We start from the raw sequence: 23,002 nt of genomic DNA, 5'->3' as shown, positions 1-23,002 counted from the left end.
TTGGAATGGCGGTATCAAAATAATTTAAATGGTTGTAATTTATATCGTTCCGCTCCAGTTCAATTTTACTTTCACCACGCTTGTTCATCATGTTTCAAATTTATTCAAATAATATTAGCATATTATTATACGAACGCCCTATGATTTAATATTTGTAATACTAGCTCAACTTGACTTTGCAAATCAAAGCATTACATTGCATGAGGAAACCGTTTTTCTACAACATCGCAAACCGGCCTTGCTTTTTTTCCTTCAACTGTTATTCATTTGACATGATCCATTACAAGCCGCTCGGTGTTAACTCGGAACGTCGGAACAAAGGTTTATGGTAATAGTATTGTATAATATTTACCCACGCACGAAAAAGCAGCACAAAATTACCTCAACAAGTTATGGCCGTTATGGCTTTATTGTTTCTGAACTGAAGTGAGTGACGGACTCGACATGATTCGTTATATCAGCTCACGAACACCACCCACACTGATCAGTGCTGAACCATTCTTGTAGACTGAGGCTTAGAATGGTTCTGGCGATTCAACTAATAAACATATCAATCACTTCATGATTTGTGCCAATTGAAAAACCGGTTTGTTGGTTGTTTGAACGTATTTCAATTTTAAATAAATTTTATTACTGGTTGATCATAGTACTTCATAGTAAAATGCCATTTCGAACTAAAAGTTGATGTTCCGTGCCAATTTCGTTTCGCGTTTCTTCGAATGCCAACGTGCAAAACCGTGCCTCGAAATCATTATATATACTACGGTTCGCCCAAAAATCTATAGTCAAGAGTGGCCATACATTGGTTACCAAAAATCAGTCCGATTGAAAATAAATCATCTCATAGGCGTGATATTGAACTCCAACGCAATTCCTTTTTTCACGTCCCCGACAGACACCACACGGTAGTCAGATGGAAATTTCACCTATTAGCAACGTCATTATCGAGATGATAATTAATGTAAAATAATTTAATAACTAATGGCTTTCTTTCGCTTCTTTCTCTTTTCTCTAATTGCAGTTGTTCATCATCGAACGTCAGGTGTTCGACTTCCTCGGGTACATGTGGGCCCCGATACTGGCAAACTTCTTTCATATAATATTTGTGATATTTGGATTCTTTGGTGCCTATCAATATCGTCCAAAATACTTAGTAACGGTGAGTAGCTCCTGCGTGATGGTACACTATAAGCTCTATTTCTACAGGGCAACCGAACAGAGAGAAATATCCGAACCGAGGGTGGAAAATAGGGGTGACGACTGTTAGGTAGAATCAAGCTCTTAATGAATTATTATTTTCTTTGATTGGTATGCGGTGGATAAGAAAACGGGTACATTTCTGAAATATTTTTTCTTTTAATTTAATTTAATAAAACATAACGTCGTCGTGGTAAGAAAGTTGTGAAAGGTATAGTGCTATTTTCATGCAGTTGGTGTAGAACTTCTGACACTAAAAACGTTTGTTTTTCCATAATAAGCTTTAACTACTCTGAGTATAGTTTCGGAAGACACCAACATATTGCTGCTTATCTTTCAGAAAACGTTCGTTTATTTGGTGAACGAAACCATTGCCACCTGACCGAACACTCTTGTCACTCGACCATGGTGGCTTACCACGACAAACGCAGAGTGGTCATTCATTCATCCACCTACATAAAATTGAAAGAACTGCAATCTTCATGGATCCGAAACAGAACTTTTATATTCTATGCAACGGTAATATTTTATGCTTTAAGCGTAGTTTACATTTCCAAGCGAAGTGAAGAACTTGACAAGTGAAAAAGCGTAAATTTTCGCGACCGAGAAAACCCGGTTGTGGAACACACAGGTATTTATGTCCCTTAAACTGGAAGTACAAAGTCAGCAGAACAAAGAGTTGATAGCATGAAAATGTAGTGCTCATTCGATGCTCATTTAATGCCATATCGCCGAATTTAATGCTCCATCATTTCTTTGAAAAATGCTCTTGTTTGCTAGCTTAAGAAAATAGCTAGCAGACAATGTACGAAAAAAGCATTTTTAGTCACAAAACAGTTCTATAAAGGTCAGAAACATTTAATGCTCATTTAATGCTCTTGAAAAAACCTGATTTTCATGATAAATATATTGACTTTGTATAAATTTTTCAAATTTATGATAATACATGAATAGCTTTAATTTTTTCAAACATTTTGCTCTGAAAACAATTAGAATCCTTTTGATACAATTAGATACCAATTAAATGCTTCCATATGCGAAAAGTTTCAATAACTTAGGTGCATTTTTCATTAAATATATTTTTTTTTCAAAAATATTGTTCTGCTAGCTTAAGAAAAAAGTTAGCAGATCATTGGCCAGAAACAGCATTTTCAAGCAATAAACTGTTGTAGAATAATCATAATGATTTGATGCTCATTAAATTCTCTTGAAAAAACCTGATTTTCATGATAATTTTATTGATTTTGTATAATTTTTTCAAAAATATGATAATATATGAATAGCTTTAATTTTTTCAAACATTTTCCTCTGAAAACAATCAGAATCCTTTTGATACAATTAGATACCAATTAAATGCTTCCATATGCGAGCAGTTTCAAAAACTTAAAAAATCAAATTAAATTAAAATTAAAATTGAATTAAAAAATAGTAATTTTAATTATTGAGATTTGTTTGCTTTCTCAATAAGCACTTGTCATTCGTAGGGATTTAAACCTACTTGTCAAATAAAGGATATAAACTTACAACTAACTTAATTACAAACTTATTGACTATGAAGTGAGCTCATCGTAGCAATTGAGGATTGCAACGATTTTTGTCGAAAATTGTAAATAATTTTATTTGACATTGCTTCTAATGTTTCAACACCAGTAAATCTTTGTAATTCGAGTGTACCTAACCAAGAAGGACGCTTCAAAATCATTTACAGAATTTTATTCTGAATCCTTTTAAGCGTTTTCTTCCTTTTTGAACGGTAACTTGACCAGATCGGTACAGCATAAAGCATTGCTGGTCTAAAAATTTGTTTGTAAATCAAGAGTTTGTTCTTTAAACAAAGTTTAGAATTTTTGTTAATGAGAGGATATAAACATCTCGTATATTTGATGCACTTGGCTTGTATACTCTCAATGTGCTCTTTAAAAAATAAGTTTTTTATCGTAAATTAGTCCCAAGTACTAAACCTTGTTAGACCAACTTAAAATAACCCCATTCATCTTGACAACGTGATTATTGTTTGGCTTGAGGAAAGAAGCCCTAGTTTCATGAGGAAAAATTACCATTTGAGTTTTAGAAGCATTGGGAGAGATTTTCCACTTTTACAAGTAGGAAGAAAAAATGTCTAAACTTTTATGCAATCGACTGCATATGACACGAAGATTTTTTAACAGATGATGATGTCATAAACGCACGCAACTATTTAAAAACCGGTAAGACAACATTGGAAATGGTACACGATACCTGACAATCACTCAAAATTTCATAAAAAAATGTTCTGCACGCTGAAAAATAATTTTTCAAAAGATCGAAACGAACAAATCGTAAAATAAACGATCCTTCCGACTTTTTCAGGACTAAAGAATTGATAAAAATAAAAATCGAAAATCAGGATGGAAATCATATTTTTATATTTTCGAAAATTTAGAAAAAAACAATAAAATTATCATGACTACCAGGTTTTTTCAAGAGCATTTAATGAGCATTAAATTATTATGACCGTTCTACAACAGTTTATTGTTTGAAAATGCTGTTCCTGGCCAATGTTCCGCTAACTTTTTTCTTAAGCTAGCAGAACAATATTTTTGAAGAAAAAAATATATTTAATGAAAAATGCACCTAAATTATTGAAACTGCTCGCATATGAAAGCATTTAATTAGTATCTAATCGTATCAAAAGGATTCTGATTATTTTCAGAGGAAAATATTTGAAAAAATTGAAGCTATTCATGTATTATCATATTTTTGAAAAATTTATACAAAGCAGAGGCGTCGCGTGGCTGATTTCGTTACATCTGCACCAAACATTTATTCAAGTTCTTTTTCCAAAAACGAAATGAGAAAATCAAACCAAAGTGATTGATGCTTCAAATTGAAGGGTTTTGCTAGTATGCTTACTTGCTTTAACAGGTTATAATATTTCGATAATTGCATATGCTCGAATATTAGGGAATAGGGTACCTGTGCAGTGCACATGTTGCACAGGTGGACCCGACGCTACTGATACAAAGTCAATAAAATTATCATGAAAATCAGGTTTTTCAAGAGCATTAAATGTTTATGACCTTTATAGAATTGTTTTGTGACTAAAAATGCTATTTTGGTATATTGTCTGCTAGCTATTTTCTTAAGCTAGCAAAGAAGAGAATTTTTCAAAGAAATGATAAAGCATTAAATTCGGCGATATGGCATTAAATGGGCATCGAATGAGCACTAAATTTTCATGCTATTAACTCTTTGTTCTGCTGACTTTGTACTTCCAGCTTAAGGGACATCAGGTATTTTACCTGCTTGCAGTTTACAGTTTACACTCGCTTCGAGTAAAGTGAAAATTACCCTTAACTGACAGAATATAAACGGTCGGCAAAGTCAAGTTTCGCTAGCTGTTTCTGTGTCCATGCGTGAAAAAAAGTAAGCCTAAGTGAAAAAGATGACATCACACACGCGCACGTGTGTCACATCATGACACGCACGTGAAAAAATGAACATTTTGTATGAAATTTTCATTTCGCAATGTTGGAAAATATACGCCACATGCGAAAGGCCATCATACTCCAATTGCTAGTTTTTATGTTAATTTCTACTGGTTTCTGACTGACTTTATGTTGGACGTTGGATTGGTTCAGTTGCGTTCCTGCTTCGAGGTATTTGAAGTATTTCCAAACGAGAGGACGTTAGGTATAAAAGTAACAGATTACAAAACAGCTTTGCAAGAATTCCAAATGTTCTTTTATATTGATTTCAATTTCGGCTGTCTGTGGTGGGCGTGACAATTTTTAAATCTACATGAATTCTGAGACAATTATTTCTTTCGAATTTTTTGCCAGTTGACAACATTCAAGGCTGAACTCATCAAAAATCGTGCAAAGTTATAATAACCTCCTCTGGTTAAGTGAACGTGTGTTTTTTTCTACCAAAAAGTAAATCCAATAGTAAATAAAGGTATTTCTATGAAATCGGATTTCTAGTTCCGGAGAAATTAGACGAAACAAATTCCGGTATATGTAGGTGGGTCTGAACTTGAGAACTAAACTTATCACCTAACAACCTTATATACTGAGATTAAAAAAACTGAGAATTTTGAACGACCGCACATTTCGTAGTTACTCCTCCGTGATTTGAGAGCTAGTAAAGTTGCACAAGGAATAACGGCTTATTTGGAATTAATTTATCATCTTCAATGTACAAAAATCCAGTAGCTTCCGCTTTGTAAATCGATAACGGCACCGGCTACGTCCTTATAGTTGGATATGGCAGGAAAAAAGAACATGTTGTAGTCGTTGTTGCCAAAGGCCGAGTTTACCTCTGAATTTCTAACGACTGTTACGGAAACGAAGGGTAATATTGTCACAATAGTAAGTGACGGATTTTTAATACTTTAACCCTTCCCTTTACGCTTACTTCTTTGCGAAGCCTTGTAAGTTACTTCTGTCAAGTATCGGTAATTATAATTGCTTGCAGAGGTGTATTTGCTTTCAACTGTTTGTTGGACCTAACTCTTTTTATTCTTCAATTTAGCGTGAGGGCAAGGTCAAAGTTACGAGGATACGAGCCCCCCCCGCAGGGTCTAAAAATCAAACCCATCACGCGACCCCATAATATACCTAAGAATTTGAAGACTAGATAAGAGAAAGCTGAAATTAGAACCCAGGCCACTCCTAGACATGTTTCAGAAAATTGTATGGAGGTTTCTGAAACATTCTCCTTATCAGTGGCTTCAAAAAAGATGGGTTTCTTTTTTTATAGTTGTTGATTCATTTAACATTCATTGAAAGATAAGTTTTACCATGAAAAAACAAAATTAGCTAATTGTCAAGCTCATTTCAAGATGGCTTGACAAAGTATTTTTTTTTAATTCTTTTAGCACCAATATTTAGTGGTTAATTTGTGGTTTCTAAATCCAATTTGTGGTAATTTGTGGTTGAGTAATTTCTGAGAAATTTTCAGAAAACCGAGTCAAGCCATCTCTGAAAATGATTTCGCTTCAAATGAATCGGACAACGATGATACATCAATCGAAAGCTCTTAATTTGTGGTTCACGAAAATGTAGTTTTTGTAGGCATACTTCATAATAAAATAATTAAAAAACTATTATTTAAATTTTTGAACATTGTTTACCTCTTGTTGTCAACACCGACCGTACGCGGCGCTGGTAGACCATCAAGATGATTTTTTCTCAGAAAGCTTTCGTGTAGCGATAAGTATGGTGAAACTAGAGATACTCAGAGGGAGAGATATGCGGTGAGCCAAACGAATCGTCAAAATTGGAGCCAAACGAACAAGAAAGGTAACACCACATTGAGAGGTATTGCAATCAGGTACAAAAAAGAACGTGTTCATTTCTATGCGATTTTTTGTTCTATTGCCAATGGATGAGTGATTTTTACCCGGAGTTCAACAAACTTTGTGTATAGGTAAGTGGTCCCCGTGGTTCTGTGGTTAGCGATGTCGGTCGGCTAGCTCTCCCACACGGTTGTGATATCGGGTTCGATTCCCGATCGAGTCGAGGATCTTTTCGAGCTGGAAATTTTCTCGACTCAGCACTGGGGCACGGTGTATCGTTGTACTCATCCTACACATGCAAAATGTGCCAAAAACAATATCGATAACGAATTCTCTCAACTAATCTAGTTGATCGAGACCGCTATTAGCCCCAAGGCTAAGCGTGCGATATTTTGTGTGTTGTGTATAGGTAACAAAATAAGTGAAGGTGTATAAAATTAAACATAAGCATAAAATATATCACCTTAACAGTTTTTGCGAAGCACTTCACTATTCTTAAGGACTTTCACCGTCACCACCGATTATACAAGTCGAATGTTAGTCAACATTGCGCTTTGAGAAGAGATCTGGCACCTCTGACATATGAAACCCAGTTGCCGAATTGGCGATTTTTTTCACCGCGAATCTCTTCCTCTGAGTATTTCTAGGTGAAACAGTATGTAAACACCAGGGATACTATATGTGCAGATTTGCTGCGAAATGCAAATGTTGATCAATTAGCAGATATTTGTAGGTGACAAGCCTCCGTGTGTTTTACTTAAATTTCCTCAAAATAAGTGAAGTTTTACGTAGACATGCGAGGGTAATTTTCTCGATCTTCGGTCGAATCATTTCCGGAAATGTAGTTTTGTCGTTTACCGATTGTTTGAAAAAAAAAACCTAAATTAATACACCTAGGGGTGTGATCTGGTCTTTCTCATACAAAATCTATTATATGTTAAAATCTATTTGCACATACGATTTAACTCTTGGAATAAATTACAGCCTGATAATAATTAAGAACATTTTTTTGTTTCGATAAATATAATAATATTTTGGTGACCAACTACGCAACTGTATTCGACTGTTGGGTATTTTAGAAACCGGAATGATGCCTGAAGATTGGGAATGGGCCTTAGAACTGTAGGGAACGGTTGAAACGCATGGTAAATGCCCAAAGGTGTGAGTCCTGACTAGAATTAAAATTCGATATTTTCTCGTCTCAGGAATATGCTACTACAACTACCCCCTGAATAATAAAACAAAAAAGCTTTCAATGGCAGCGACAGCTGTATGTCGTATACAGTAAGGTCGCTTTTTACGCGGTTTTTTTTACGCGGGTTGCTTTCCTCCATTACTCAACAACGGTACAAGATATCGACCTCATTTCAATCACGTTTTCCGTTTTAGGCCACGAGTGATCATATATCAGTTTTTAAAAAAAATCACAATTTTTGGTGTAAATACTCAAAATTTAAAATATTGAATTTTGGTCTCTAGATTGGCCACTATCATATTCAAACGAGGTTTTAACGTTTTAGGACGGTTTTCTTTGTTATATTTGCAACTCAAAAAAGTCGTTTTTTACGCGGACCCATACAAATTTGGAACGCATCCCCCGCGTAAAAAACGACCTTAGTGTATATGAACGACTGTCGATATGTTCTAGATAACCCACTAGCACTAACATCGGCAGGTGCCAGTACTATGCTCATCCAACGCCGCGTACGGTCGGTGTTGACAACAAGAGGTAAACAATGTTCAAAAAATTTAAATAATAGTTTTTTAATTATTTTAATATGAACTATGCCTACAAAAACTACATTTTCGTGAACCACAAATTAAGAGCTTTCGATTGATGTATATATCATCGTTGTCCGATTCATTTGAAGCGAAATCATTTTCAGAGATGGCTTGACTCAGTTTTCTGAAAATTTCTCAGAACTTACTCAACCACAAATTACCACAAATTGGATTTCGAAACCACAAATTAACCACTAAATATTGGTGCTAAAAGAATTAAAAAAAAATACTTTGTCAAGCCATCTTGAAATGAGCAATAGTCAACAGCTCAGCGCCGCAGCTACTCGTGGAGTGGCAGTGGCAGAGAAATTGTCTTCAACCCTAGAAACGTTTCGCTTTTAATGGAATTGCCCTATTCTTTTTCAAATCGTGCGAATCCGTATTCGTTTCTCAAAAAACTGAATTCTAGTATTTGTTATGTACCTATCCATGTGTACGCTCATTATTAAATTTTAAGCAAAAACTTGCATTTTGAATGATTTAAAATATATGCATCAATTTAACAAAAAATTAGATTATCTTTCCAGGGTTAATTAAACTGTTTTTTTATAAAGTAAGCAGTTAAATGCAGCTCAAGTCCTATACAATAACTAAACTAAAATAGGCGAATAGTAAAGGGTTTTACGTTATTCACACAGATTTTTTGTATGAGATCTAAACGCATTAGTTTTCACAAGCTTGTTTTTTAATTTCCTTCTGAAAAAAATACCAAACTGTTGAGTGATAATATAGTAGAAGTGCTGTATTTGCCTCATTTCAAATCGATGTCAACCAACCTAAGAGATTCTGCCGTCAAAGAAACTTTGAGAGAATGGAGCGATTCAACCGTCAGTCTGAATTTGGAATTTTATGAAACGATTGACATTGTCTAAATAATGTTTGACATGTGACCAAGTAGAGTCCGAAATGTTTAGTCCGAAGCCCGTACGGACTGCAATTTTTAAAGTACGATTTTATCCAGGTCAGTCTGAGTAATGCTTCCCGGGAAAAGTTCGGCTAAAACAAATAAATTAAACATAAATAATTCACAACCAGCACATTTACTTTGCAGGTTTTTTACATAATAATGTAAGTGCAAAACTCAATTTCATGTGACATATTTCAAAAAGAATAGATATTGAATATGTACTTTTTGTGTGACATAACGCTACCAAAATAATATGTCACGCTACGATAACCCTAACGATATTTTCCGAACCAGACTTAAACATTTTCCTTATTTAGTTTTCCGCGAAAAATTTATGCAGTTACCATTACCTGTAAAGTTATTGCAAGTTTAGTGAGGAACAAAAAGATTTTCCGACAATATTATTTCAGATAAAAAGATTCTATTCTCATTCATCCATGCAATAATCAATACATTCAAACATTTACAATAGGGCAGCAATTTTGACCTTCGAATTTCGGTTAGAAGTAGGGCTCAAAAGTTTCATTTTCTCGAAAAGATTACTCGTTTAAAATTTCAGCTCAATTGGACTTCGGGAACACGCGCCTCAAAGCAGTCAAAGTTTCACTTTTTCGATACAATTTTTTTTTGGTGCCAAATAACCTAGAAATACATGAATGGTCGAGATCTTGTGTTAGCTCGGATTTTTTTTTTTTTTTTTGCAAAATCTCGACTTTCTGGGAGTTGGGAATTTTGACATTGGACTAACGTCTATATCGAAGTTAGGCGTCTGAATTTGAAAATCTAGTAATTCTACCAGGAAAAACCGGGGAAAACTGGTCAGGTTTTGTGCTTATATATAAGTCAATTTCTTTTCAGAATATCGAGGTTTTGGCATCAACTGATCAGAAATTCTTTTGCAGATAAATTTATGTAACAAAAAAAAAACCTATCGTTTGAGATAAAAAGCAAAGCCTTAGTGCTACATTCCGATTTGTAACTCGACTTTTTGTTTTATTTTACACATACTTCGCAGCCAACTGTAGAGTGTACAGGACAATTGCTACGATCCTCCCGAACCGAGACTCGAACCTACGGCGACTGGCTTGTTAGGCCAGCATCGTACCTCGAGGCCAGCTTGTTTGGGATTGTTTGATACACAACTGGGATTGTTTGAGATACACTATTCAAAATTTGGTAAATAGCATCGATTGTCTAAATCATACCGAGAAACCAAACACCACCTCTCTTCCCAAGCACAGTCGACACTAACGGATACAACCGATCTGACTTTGTAAACGATTTGTAGTTGTTTTACTCGAGGTCGCTTTCTGTTCCTGATGCTTCTTTACTTTCCTTGCCATTCCCTATTCTTCTAATTTCCTCCTTCTTTCCAAATAACTGACGAAACCTTGATATATAAGGTACCATTCGAACATTTCACCCCATCATTTACATTCCAAAACTCTATCGGTATCATACGCACGCCATCAAGTTGAATTTCTCATTCGTGCGTTGACCGGCACAGCGGACGGTTCTTTCTGGAGCAGCAGAAAGCGGGTGGTGACAAATATTGGTCGCTTATAATAGCGCATGCCATCGAATTGAATTTCTCATTTGTTCATTGACCGGCAAAACGGACTGTTCTTTCGCGGGAGGTGGCAAATATTAGTTGCTTATAAAGAGCACGCTCCCAGCTGGTCTCGAGGTACGATGCTGGCCTAACAAGCCAGTCGTCGTAGGTTCGAGTCTCAACTCGGGGGAAACTGTTAGTGTCAGTAGGATCGTAGCCCTAGCCCCTTAGGTGTCCTGTACACTTAACAGTTGGCTGCGAAGTCTGTGTATAATAAACGGAAGGTCGAGTTCCGATACGGAATGTAGCACCAAGGCTTTACTTTGCTTTAAAGAGCACGCTATCGAATTAAATTTCTCATTCTTTCGTATGTATGGATTATTATTGCACGTATGTGGGTAGCTATAGTGGGTGTTTATCGAAGATTTAGTATTTTCTCGTTTATTCATTATCATAATATTTATTAAAAATATTAAAACGCCTGAACGAACACGGTTGTAAATTCGACTTTACAGCAGCGATTTAAACTTCTTCAGCCAGTCTTCATTCATCGAGGAAAAATAATTGCCGATGAATGATTAACATTTATTTGCTAGAAACTAGCGTTGGACCGAATAACAGGGCTGGGAAGAAGTTTTTTTGTGGAAAGTACCAAATTTTCAGTTTACAGCAGGCTTTGTTTTGCTCATCTTCATCTTAAAGAGAAAGAGTTTTCTTCCCTCTTAACAACTGCGAGCTTACATTCAATGTGCCTAACACCATCTGCTGTAGAGAGAGCGCAGAGTAATAGTTTCTCTGACGAAAAAACTCTCCTAATTTGACAGAGCATCCGCGCACGCAAGAAAAATGAAATAAATTTCTCGGCGACCAACTGAGCATTGCGTTACCGTTCTCATCGCTCTGGGGTGCGGCAAAAACAGTATAAAATCGAACTTTCTGCAGAATACGCACCCATGGTGAGTTGTGAATCTTCCTATAATATTAAATTCGAAAACGGATAGGATGTGGCTTCAATGTGAACCTAAATGTTTTGATATTTGGCCAACTTCTCTTCTAGTAAAGGAGAAGCTAACGAAAACTACTCCCTCTTAAACTGAGAGAGCAAATAAATGTTTATCCCTAACACGTGATGATAAAGAGTGAAAAGAAACTCTACGACTGAAATACTCTACACCTAAATGTGGATAATTACTCACTCTGTGTGAGAGAAAGTCTAGTTTCTAGTTAGGAAATTTGGGCAAAAATCAAGAGAACGGAAGAAGCCTGGTTTACAGAATAATGGTTTTAACTTGAGCTTGTCAAGGGTAATCCACTTTAAGTCAAGAATAATTTGGATTTTAATTCTTCTCCTTTTCTCATCATGTTTCGTTGAATATTCGGCCGTCTGTTCCAAATTATTACCAAATTATTATATCAAATTATTTTTGACTCAAAGTGGATTACCCTTGACAAGCTCGAGTTCAAATTGATATTCGATAATTCGAATTTTCGGTAATTTTCAAAAATAACTTTTTCCCAGCCCTATTATTCGGCGAATCTCCACTAGAAACTTCATTTAGATCAAAACAGGCTTTTTTAAGCAGGTACCATAAATTCTCGGTTAAAGGAGTACCATAAATTACCGGTAAAGTTTTCTCAGTGAGTATACATTTAATTTTCGTTTTTGTTTCTCGGTGCGCGGTTTTGTTTTTGTTTCTCTCACACATAGAACAAGTAACAAAACATTTAGAAATACTCTAAATCATAATAAAAGAAGTTAAGATATTTTCCTGTCACTCGCCAAAACCTTGAAAACACAACGCTTTTGAGTACCGCATTTAAAAATTAGTTTGGATATATTTATAGTAAACTTATTTGATACCGCGTACAAATAATCTTCCGAATCGAGTAAAAATAATCCGCGTTATTGTAAAAATATCCCGTTTAAAAAAACGCATAAAAACAACCCGCGTAAAAAGCGACCCCAGTGTATTACAGTCGAATCCCTTTATAGTGACATCGCAAGGGACTGTCGTTATAGCCTAATGTCGCAATAATGCGAAGATTTTTCGTATATGTAGAAAAGAAGGTACCTTTGAGAATGTCGTTATAGATTGGGCAATGTCGTTATAGAGAGATTTGACTGTACTATTGTCGCAATAAAGAATGACAAGTATGAGTTATGGTATGCCGTTATAGAGGAAGGTCGTAATAGTGAAATGTCGCAATAAAACGAAGAATTTCAGTATAAAACTGAGGGACCTTTGAGAATGTCGCAATAGCGAGATTTGTCATTATAAAAAGTGTCGTTTTAGAGGGATTCAACTGTATTTATAACGTTTTAACGTCTTCGCATTCAGAATTGCACTGTTAGATAAATTGCAGAAAATACTGAAGTTACAATTCCGTCTACTATTTGTTTTGATGGAATACAAAAATAACGTAGTCCAACGTCATGCACTCGTACCTTAGATACCACCGTCCTACTTTTTTAGATAAGGAAAATTCCCAGCTCTAATATTTCCTAGTCCCAGAAAGTAGATTTTTTTTCGGGAAACATTAATATTAAACATTTTTACCATGCATATACCTACAACTGTCGTTGATTCATTCAATAAAATGACAGTTTTTCAAAAAATACTGGCATTTTCCACTCCCAGACGCCGGACCGGACATCCGGAACGGAAGTATGCTAATCGTTATTTTCGGCATTGACATGAATCGTGTGGACTCACCGGCTGTCTACTAAAAGATTGCAAAACTTATTATTTTTAGCGTGTTGTTTGTTCGAATTTAAACACTTATTAAGGTTTGATGAAAACGCAAGATTTTATTGTTTTGAAAAAAAAAATGACTGGTACTGTTTGAATAAAAGCTAATAAAAAGGGAGGGGGTAGTGGCAAAGAAAACGCGTGGAAGGACTAAGCCCCTCCTAGCCCCGCTGCTAGCTACGGGCCTGCTCAAACGGCGTGCATGATTTTGGTCGACTTTAAATATTTTTATATTCTAAAGGGTCTTCCAAAATCGTTAGTTGAAAACAAAAATAAATCCACAATGGAATTTATAGTACAATTTTTCAATAGTTGTAACTCAAAAGAAAATTCAATTGCATTGCAGACAAACAGTTCGGATTTATCCATGGCATCCATGACAAATCAATTGCTTAGAGCTACTAATACATATTATTCGAGCTAACAAATCTGAAGATTTTTCCACTGGAACTGCGCTTCTAGACGTAGAAAAAGCATTCGAAAGTATTTGGCAGAAAAGTTTGATCGCAAAATTGTTAACTTTCAATTTTCCAATTTACACAATACAAATTTTAAAGAATGATCTTACTGATCGAACTCTGCAGTTTGTCTAGAAAAATTCAAAATCTGATACATTTGCTGTCAGAGCAGATGTGCCTCAAGGTTCAGTCTTGGGTCCAGTCATGTACAACATATTTACTACAGATCTTCCTGATTTACCTCCATGATGCACAAAGTCATTGTTATGGGATAACACAAGCATTTCCGTAAAAAGAGAAAGTCTTCGTATCATATGGAGTCAATTGCAGGAAAGTTTAAACATTTTTTCTTCCCATTAGAAAAATAAGAAAATCTTTGTTGCTTCTAAAAACTCAATTGATAATTTTTTCATAAGTCTAGAGCTGCTTCCCTCGAGCCAAACAATAATCACGTCATCAAGATGAATGGGGTTATTTTAAATTGGTCTCACAAGGTTCAGTAGTTGGGACTAAGTTACGATAAAAAAAATTATTTTCAAGGAGTACATTGAGAGCGTACAAGCAAACTGCATCAAATATACAAAATGTTTATATCCTCTTGTTAACAGAAATTCACAACTTTGTTCAAAGAAAATTCTTTTGATTTACAAACAAAAATCGTTAAAATACTATAGTGTTCGGATAAACTCTCTTTATAACCAATAACTTAGTAATTAGGTTGGCTGTAGGATTATTTCTCTTTTTTGACAAGTAGGTTTCAATTCCTACGAATGATGAGTTATAATTGCGAAAGCAAACAAATCCTAACAATAAGAATTACAAATTTCTCCCTATATAAAAAAACGAATATTCAGAATCGTTTATTTTCGTTGTAACTTTTTTATACTAATTTCACTCTTGTTTATGTTTTCTTTTCACAGTACTCACTATGGAATCTTTTATGGATAGGATGGAACGCGTTCTTAATATGCTTTTATTTAAATGCAGGAATTTTAGATAGGGTAAGTATTAAATTTAATGCAGCACACATCCCTTGTACTGTTACATGCCTTTCGAAACTTCGAAAGCTCGTCTTAATCTCTACCAGCGAGAGAAAATTACGTCTTATTAGCTAAATGAAGCAAGCATGTTATTATCGTATAAACAACGTTTGTTTGTGGCATTAAAGCAAAAGTGCCATCACTACAGAAGCGGTGATAATAGGCAATTATAGGGGACTCTTTCATAAGCACATTTGCACTCTTATTCATTTCATTAGTATAGCCAATTTCCCATCGGAACGAAATTGCTCGAAGAGTTTCATCCGCCCGCTACACGTCTTTCGCGTTCTGTCGAGCAAATCTAATTAAATTTTTTGTAGTAGTTTTGTTGTTTTTCTTCCATCGGAAAAATTTTGCTAGCAGCAAAGTTTGGATGAAGTAGACTGGATGACAAAGTTAGTTTCAGGCAAATCTGCAGTGTGTGGTATGTGAGCCGAGGCAGGCCAGTGCTCTTATAACACTATACATATATATGTACTGATAATGATATCGACTTCGTAGTTTTTTGGATGATTGCATAAAACGAAATTGCTTCGTGTGTAGCTCGTTTCCACTTGAGCATTTCGTTGTGATTTATCGAATTATGTTTTCCATAGCATTCCATTTCATTTCGAAAAAGGTCAAGTACGGTTATTAACCCTGACGTGGGATTGGGCCCCAACCCTACCTTCTTTCTCTACAAACAGCTGTTTGTTTAACTTGGAATCGTTATTTTGTTCGTTGAAACGAAATAATTATTGTCCATTTTTTCGCAACATAGTCCTTCACGTTGGGTAGCATAATTGCAACTAATTAAATGTGTTTTTTTCCGCAGATAAAAGCTAGGATTGAATGATTTTTTGTGTTTCTGTATCAGAATATCATCCACGATTAAAAGTTCAACTATCACTAAATATTTTAGCTATGAATCAACTGAAATTGATTTTTTCCAATGATATATCAAACTATTATATTGTGCCTAATTTGTCTGTCTGTCGCACAGTACCGCATTGCATATATAAATACATATCTCAGCTTTTTACAAGTGCTTTTTACTAATCATTTCGATTGTTGTAGCTGGCCGAGCGCCAAGAGAACTATTGTTGTCGTACGCTTTCGTTACCATTCGAAAGGGCACATGTCAGAAGACGCAGTTTTAACTAACGGGTTAAGCAGAATTGCGTTTGGAGATATGCCACAGATAAAAAGCATTTGGCACAAATTGTCATTTCATATTAAAGTTTTTCAACCATTACTTCACGGACTGCGAATAATGAGAATAAGGTTATCTTAAATTTTAAAAACTCGTTACTTTTTCGAATTTTAATAGAAAGTCACGAATTAAGATTATATAAAAAAATAAACCAACTAAAAAAATAATTTAGTTTTAATTTTACACTTATCAATTTAATCACACTTATTTACATTGTTAACAATTATTGTTATATCTCTTCATTCCAGGATAGTGACTTATTAAATTTAGGAACCGGTAGTGTGTCATGGTTCGAAGTGAACGGGTATGGTTGCAAGCCAACCTATCCGATGAACATCACCTCCGAGGACCCATACCGGCCGGTGAGGCCCGAACGAGTCGATGGTTGTTTGCTGGATTACCACATAGTGGAAATTGTTCAATCCAGTTTGCAATGTGCGCTGGCGGTAAGTTGGGACTACTTTACACTAAATTATGACTTCGCGTTGCTAGTTGCGAAATTTCATATTTTTTTACATGTTGTCCACCTTTTGTACCATTCCAGCTACTCGGTTTCTTCGGAGCTGTCTGCTTGGGCCATACATATCTGGACGAAGACGATAGTTGTAAGTAACATGTAGATTGTTCACATGATCCTCAATTTTCCAAAACTAAATGAACTGACCAATAATGTCGCTTCAGCCTTTTCTCCGTTCATAAGTTTCCTCATCTAACGCACTAAAATCAACCTCTGTAGTTTTGGTAGGATTGAACTGTTTCGATTTGGTCTCTTTTTATCATATTTCCATTCCTTTAACCTGTTTCAGTTTACGTTTTAGAAAAAAATATCAAATGGTGCTGGAAAATTAATCACATTCGGGGTTACTCTTGGAACCTCTCAGCATGGGCATGATTAACGCTTACTCCATCCCACCGTTATTCCGCCTTTTCCAGCTTTTCATTGCGTAGCTTCCAAACCTCTCGAAAGTCACATCAATAGAAACCATTAACACCGTAAAAGTAGCGCCGGTAGAGTATACATAATTTAGAACCAACGGTATATTAGAAGCATAACTTCAGCAGTTGCTTATTGAATTATTTAGCTTTTTACCAGCCTGCACTGCCGTTGAGAGCTGATGGTTTATTCGCGGTCATCACGAACACATCACCCTTCAACGGCATGTGGAGGTGACTTCCCAAAATTTAATATACATGAGTTTTAACCCGTTGAAGTTATACCCTACATCATATCATCAGTTTGTTTTCTTTGCTACTGTAGTATGGTTCAAACAAATCGTTCTTCAGAAAAAATATCACTCATTATCAAGCATTCGACAATATAAACTTATTTCGTCCGTTTATCTGTGATAAAATGCTCATTACTGAGATTTCTGTTCTCCAAGCTTGACTTAACTCACATTAACGGTTGTGCTGCTCCACTTTGTCAAACCGCTTTAAAGAGTTCCTGGCTTTCATCGTGTCGGTTCCTGTGAGGCTATTAGTACCGTCAGCCGGGGTGAGATTGTGCCAGTGGGGGTGAGATTATGCCATCTAATCCGTGACTTGTCAGTCATCTCTTCCAGTTCAGAAGACTACCCTAGTAACAATATTGGTTTTATCATAGTTTTTCAGCGGTTGATACAGCCAAAAAAGCGCTATAAAACTTTCATAAAACCAGTTTTGTTACTTGGGTAGTCTTTCTTGGTTAAGTATTCGAGGAAACTCAACTCATTCAAGAAAGATTGGTCTTGTGATCGCCATGGGATGGCTGACAAACAATGGGTTTGTATGGCACAGCCCTACTGACACAATCTCACCCCGGCTTGCGGTATATGAAGCAGAGCTCTTTTCACCACCTCATGCAGTTGCGGGGCTACCAGGGTACATCATGCGTTTTAATTAGATGTGTTCATGGTACCTGAATTATTCCTACTATGAACTTTTTCAAATGTCAAAAAAAAATTCGGAAGAGTTTTTCCTAATCAATCAAGCAAAAAAAAAAAAAAAACAATTCCACACAAGATGAATTTTTTCTCTCTCAGACGATGGGAAAACTTTTCTATCATCCTGTTTCGTGCAACGCCGAGAGGCCGGAGAATGCCGGATTTTGATCAACAAAACAAAACAGAGGGAAACTGTATGGCGCTTTTTACTCTGTGCAATTCATGAATGTAGATGGAATTTAAAAGTAGTTTCAATTTCCACCGTCAATGCAGTGTCACCCCGGTTGATTCATTTCCTAGGCCATCCTGTAGGGGTTTTGCATTTTTAGGTTATATGTGCAAGAGGGGTTGGTCTAAATGCATTGAATGCTAGTTGAAATGCAACAACATATTCAACTGTTTTCACGCAGTTTGGTCGCTCAGTTGTGTCAATAGATATTATTGGTTTTGTACTTTTCCATCCAATTTATTTTAATTAGAAGGTTTAACAGTTAAAGCTCTACAAAACATGAAATTTTATTTTGATCGACCTGATTTGCTCATATACTCATTTTTAAATTATGATTTGTTGTTGATTTTGCGATATTTTCATCATATAGATTTTTTTTTTGTTTTCGTATATTGTTAGAGCCATCAGTGTGTTATAATAATTTCATTTCAATTTAACCCATTTTATATTGTTCGACTAACTTTTGTTTGAGTTCCTTTGTTTTTATTTTTATTTTCTTTTTTTTTAATTAGGATTTTTTAATTTTTGAGTTTTGCTTTGTTTTTTGCCACACATTACTTAAGAAATTCGCCGCACTGAATTCTATGTTTTCGAAAACTTTGCGATCAGCACAGTTTTTAAGTGTGTTCAATGATGTGTATATAATAAAGTGAGACAAAAAATAAATGTCAGCTGCACTTCCGTTTTACTTATGGATCCTTTAACATCTGTGTAAACTTTCAGATCGATCGGGTGGAACTATATTTTTGCGCCCGATTTTCAAAGTTTACATACAACATACAAACAATGTTGAAAAATCCACTTTTGAAAAACCTGTTCTCCAGAGATGTCCAGTTAAATTTAAAACATATAATGACACATAATATTTGTAAGAAATTTTCCCTGGAAAATTTTCAAAGTAACTTCAAACTTAACCCTCTGATGTCCAAAATTATTTTTCGCTTGAATAAATTCTAGCCGCTTTGTTCTGTGTTCCGTAACACATATCTGACAATAAGAAAACTCTTGTTTTGAAAAATACTTACTTATTTAAAAAAATATCAAGACCGCCTAGAGGCGGCATTGGGCACTAGCATAAAAAATCAAAGGAACATTATTTCAATCCTTTTACGATGTGAAGCAAAAATGGCGTCACACAGGACAAACAATTTTATGCCCCATTTATGTGGTTTGTCTGACATACATTCTTTCAAAAAGGTCCGATATCTTTCTGGAAAGCGTATAGGTTTGTCTAAACAGTTGAAGTATTTAAATGGAGTGTTCAGCTCTTTGAATTTATCAGGTTAGGGTTCGTATTACAAAAAATGGAAGACTTTGGTAGTACAAGTTTTTTGTCTTGTTAATGATTTCTTTGAATGCGCCTAGCTTCGACCCAAAAATTTATGACTCTAAAAATGTACAGCGCGATGGCCGAGCTTTTTTCTCAACATATTTTGGGGCACTATCGTTACTATCAAAGTCATCCAAAATATCATAGTCCAGGTCCGTATCACTGTTAAGCTCCTGCATCATCAGCTCAGTAATCTATGGGTCAGACAACGATAAAAATTTCGATTTCTGTCGTCGTCTTATGACTGAACAAGAAACAGATCAAAAACCATGCTTTAACATCAGCGAAAATTTTTCATGTCGGCAGTGCCCAAAACCGCCTTTAGACGGTCTTCGCTTTTTTGTTAATATTTCAGTATTTTATAGTTGAATAGAAACAAAACTTATACAAACCTGAAATAAAAAGCAATTGAATAGCCACTAACAATTATTTTGTATCAAATTCTCACTAATAATCTTTATATTTGAAATAGCACTGCAGAGTAAAGCGCAAAATAATTAATTTTCCGGATTTGGTCATTTATGCAAATTTAAAGTTTGATAGTTGCTATCGTGCGATTCAGATGATCATGAAACCACATAAAAACATAGAAAAAAGTGATGTCAGTTCATTTTATAAGAAAAAAGTATGAACAGAAGTTTTGATGAAGAGATATCATGTTTTCGATGAAGGCCGTCTAAAGGCAGCACTGGGTACCAGAGGGTTAATTCTACGCGAAATTGTTTCTCATAATATGGGTGAGTTTGCAACAGTAGGTTGCTGCAGCAGTGTTGGTAGAAAAATTTAATGTTGAGTCGTGCGTCAGATTTTCAACCAGTTTAAGGTAAATAACTTTTTCCATAAGCATCGGAGCGCCTTGTGGTCTTTAGAAGAGTTTTTCCCAGGAAAATTATCTACAACTATCATCTATCGATATATTTTAAGAGTCAACATCTCTGGAGAACTTGACCCGAAAAAGTGGATTTTCCCATATAAAGCGCTAGTACAAATATTATGTCAAAATTTGCGATTTATGGTATTTACAATTCAACATGAAACTGGAATGATGAACTAAATTCCATTGCTATTGACTTGAACAGGTTAATTTACAATCATGAGTCGCTCACTGAATAGTTTATACTATTTCTGCGAGAAAATTCCATTTCTAAACCGCACAGATAGATCAGAAAATTAAAACTCACGCTTTAGAAATAAACCCCACAAGCTTTGTGCCGTGCAATAATAGCCATGATAACCTTTCAGATACACTCAGGGAATCTTCTTCTGTAGCCACAAATGTGCTAATTTCGAATAGGTAGTTTTGTCTTCTTTCTTAAAGCCTGTTTTTTGGAACATCGGAAAAGCATGGATGATTTGCATTTTCGACTCTGACTTTCTTTCCGGCGTTCAGCCCAGTGGGCTTTGCTCATCGTCTGGTCCGTCTGCGTAATATACAATTCTCTTTCAATTTGCTCCAGCCGAGAAGCTTCCGCTTGGGAATTTTACTGAGCAGCGTAGCACTCATCATCCCCAACGCCGCTGATGTTTGCCGAATGAAAGAATAACAGCAGTGATGCACGTATTTTCTTCAGAAACGCAAAAAGAGTCTCTGCTCGTTGAGATGTGGTGAAGTATAGTTTGTATAACCAGAATAATAGGTATATATTTTACCAATCCCTCACTGCGAAGATTTGTTAATGAAGGAAAACGGCTTTGATCTGGTAACCTGAAACATCACTTCATAACATTATCTCTGGGGATATTTATCATTCTAAGGGAAAACAGACGAAACCAAAAGACAGTTGGGTCAGCAGACGGAAGATGTTGTTATAAAAATTAATAGTTCAAACCGACTCCCGCTTCCCCGTTGAGTTTTGAAAGTATAAACTATTTTCATGCTGAAGTTCATTGTCTGCTTCGTTGTATAAAATTTAGTCATGCGACTAATGTTTATACAAATATGATGAAATTTAGATAAACTTTTTGCTTGTACATTGAAAACGTGAACATTTGCCAAATATCTTTAAAAAATATATAAAGGTAAAGCACATTTATACGTGAGCTCTTGTCAGTGATTTCATGTTCTTTTAACACACCCAGCCGTAGTGGCATGATTTTTCATTAACGAACGTGGAATGGAGAAGGCGAACAAAATGATGAACGAGATGACATTGGCTTCCGGTGTACAAGGCCGTTTCGATAATTTCGATACGTTCTTGTACATTCCAACGATCTTCTCGAGCTTCTCGGCGTATGATTTTCTGCACCCAGTAGCCGGACCCCGGGAATACCATAGCCATGCTGCTGGTGGCTGGCGATGAAGTGCTTTTACTATATGCCCTATCGTTATCTTTTTATGTATGGCTAGAACGTTTCCAACGTTTGCTCTGATGCGTGGTTATCGGCCGTTCTGGTCATGTATGTGTCTCGAGTAGCTTGAAGAAGCGTATCTCTTTATGTGCGATTATAAATAAGCTTGAACGACTCGGGTCGTTTACATTATTATATCAAGGAGCAAATTACACCGTGGAAACCTGTCTTCTTAACTATGCATGATGCGCGTTAGGTGGGAACACATTTGTGCAAGGGAAGCGAAGTTGTTCAAACTTTGAATTTGGCTGCTGCTTCTGGACCTTGAAAGTATCAATGGAGAATAATTTCAATCAGTTCAGAATTTCAACACTGTACGATGGGTAATTTTTGTTTGGATGTTACATTTTTACACACATCCTAGCACTAGACAATATATCTCGAAGACAATAGACTTCATTATCCGCCTTGACTTTTGCCGCGGTCCCATATGCCACAGAAAAACTTCCTTTTACCGGCCATTAAACCAAAATTTACAGCTTCCGACAGCAATGAATTAGCGACTGGTTTTCGCGTCTCATCATCATCATATCGTTCTGATGTTGTATGTTACGTACACTGCAGTACATTTTCGCTATAAACGGTTAGTCGATTGTTAATTTACTTATATATGCCTCAAATATTTATCACACAACCGTTTTACTATGAAAAACGATAGGACGAACACGGATAGGAAGGAACAGTTAAAAATAGCAGTCTTATTTGGACAATAAAATGCAGAATTGAATAAAAAGTAATTGACGAAAATAAACCAAACTTTATTTCACTCGTTTCGGGATTTCCATGACTGCTAACATTGCTTATAAGGCTAAGATCCCTGTCGTAATCTGCTGATAATAGCTACTTAACTACCTTTTAAACAAATAATGCACTCCTGTTAAAGTTTTCAAAATGATTTAGAAGTAACCATAAATCTACCCTAATACTATGCACTACTGACACTCTACTAAATGATCCTTTTAGGAGTGATAAGCAGCACCAGTTGTATTGTATTTTTTTTGTCTGTATTTTTGAGG

At 35.6% G+C, this 23,002-nt stretch overlaps 1 protein-coding gene across 4 annotated transcripts in view; it reads left to right on the top strand.

The window, feature by feature from the left end:
• The window catches only part of LOC129725834 (sodium/potassium-transporting ATPase subunit beta-1-interacting protein), a 72,598-nt gene that overhangs the window by 30,107 nt on the left and 19,489 nt on the right, over positions 1 to 23,002 (top strand). For all 4 annotated transcript variants that reach the window (XM_055682138.1, XM_055682139.1, XM_055682140.1 and 1 more), the window contains exons 2-5: positions 1,022 to 1,159; positions 14,845 to 14,925; positions 16,405 to 16,602; positions 16,701 to 16,761. In XM_055682138.1, the coding sequence (XP_055538113.1) occupies positions 1,022 to 1,159; positions 14,845 to 14,925; positions 16,405 to 16,602; positions 16,701 to 16,761 (478 nt within the window). The remainder of the gene's footprint in view (positions 1 to 1,021; positions 1,160 to 14,844; positions 14,926 to 16,404; positions 16,603 to 16,700; positions 16,762 to 23,002) is intronic.

Source organism: Wyeomyia smithii, chromosome 2, assembly GCF_029784165.1.
Source record: "Wyeomyia smithii strain HCP4-BCI-WySm-NY-G18 chromosome 2, ASM2978416v1, whole genome shotgun sequence".
NCBI classification, from domain to species: Eukaryota; Metazoa; Arthropoda; class Insecta; order Diptera; family Culicidae; genus Wyeomyia; species Wyeomyia smithii.
This window is presented reverse-complemented; position numbering and strand designations above follow the sequence as displayed.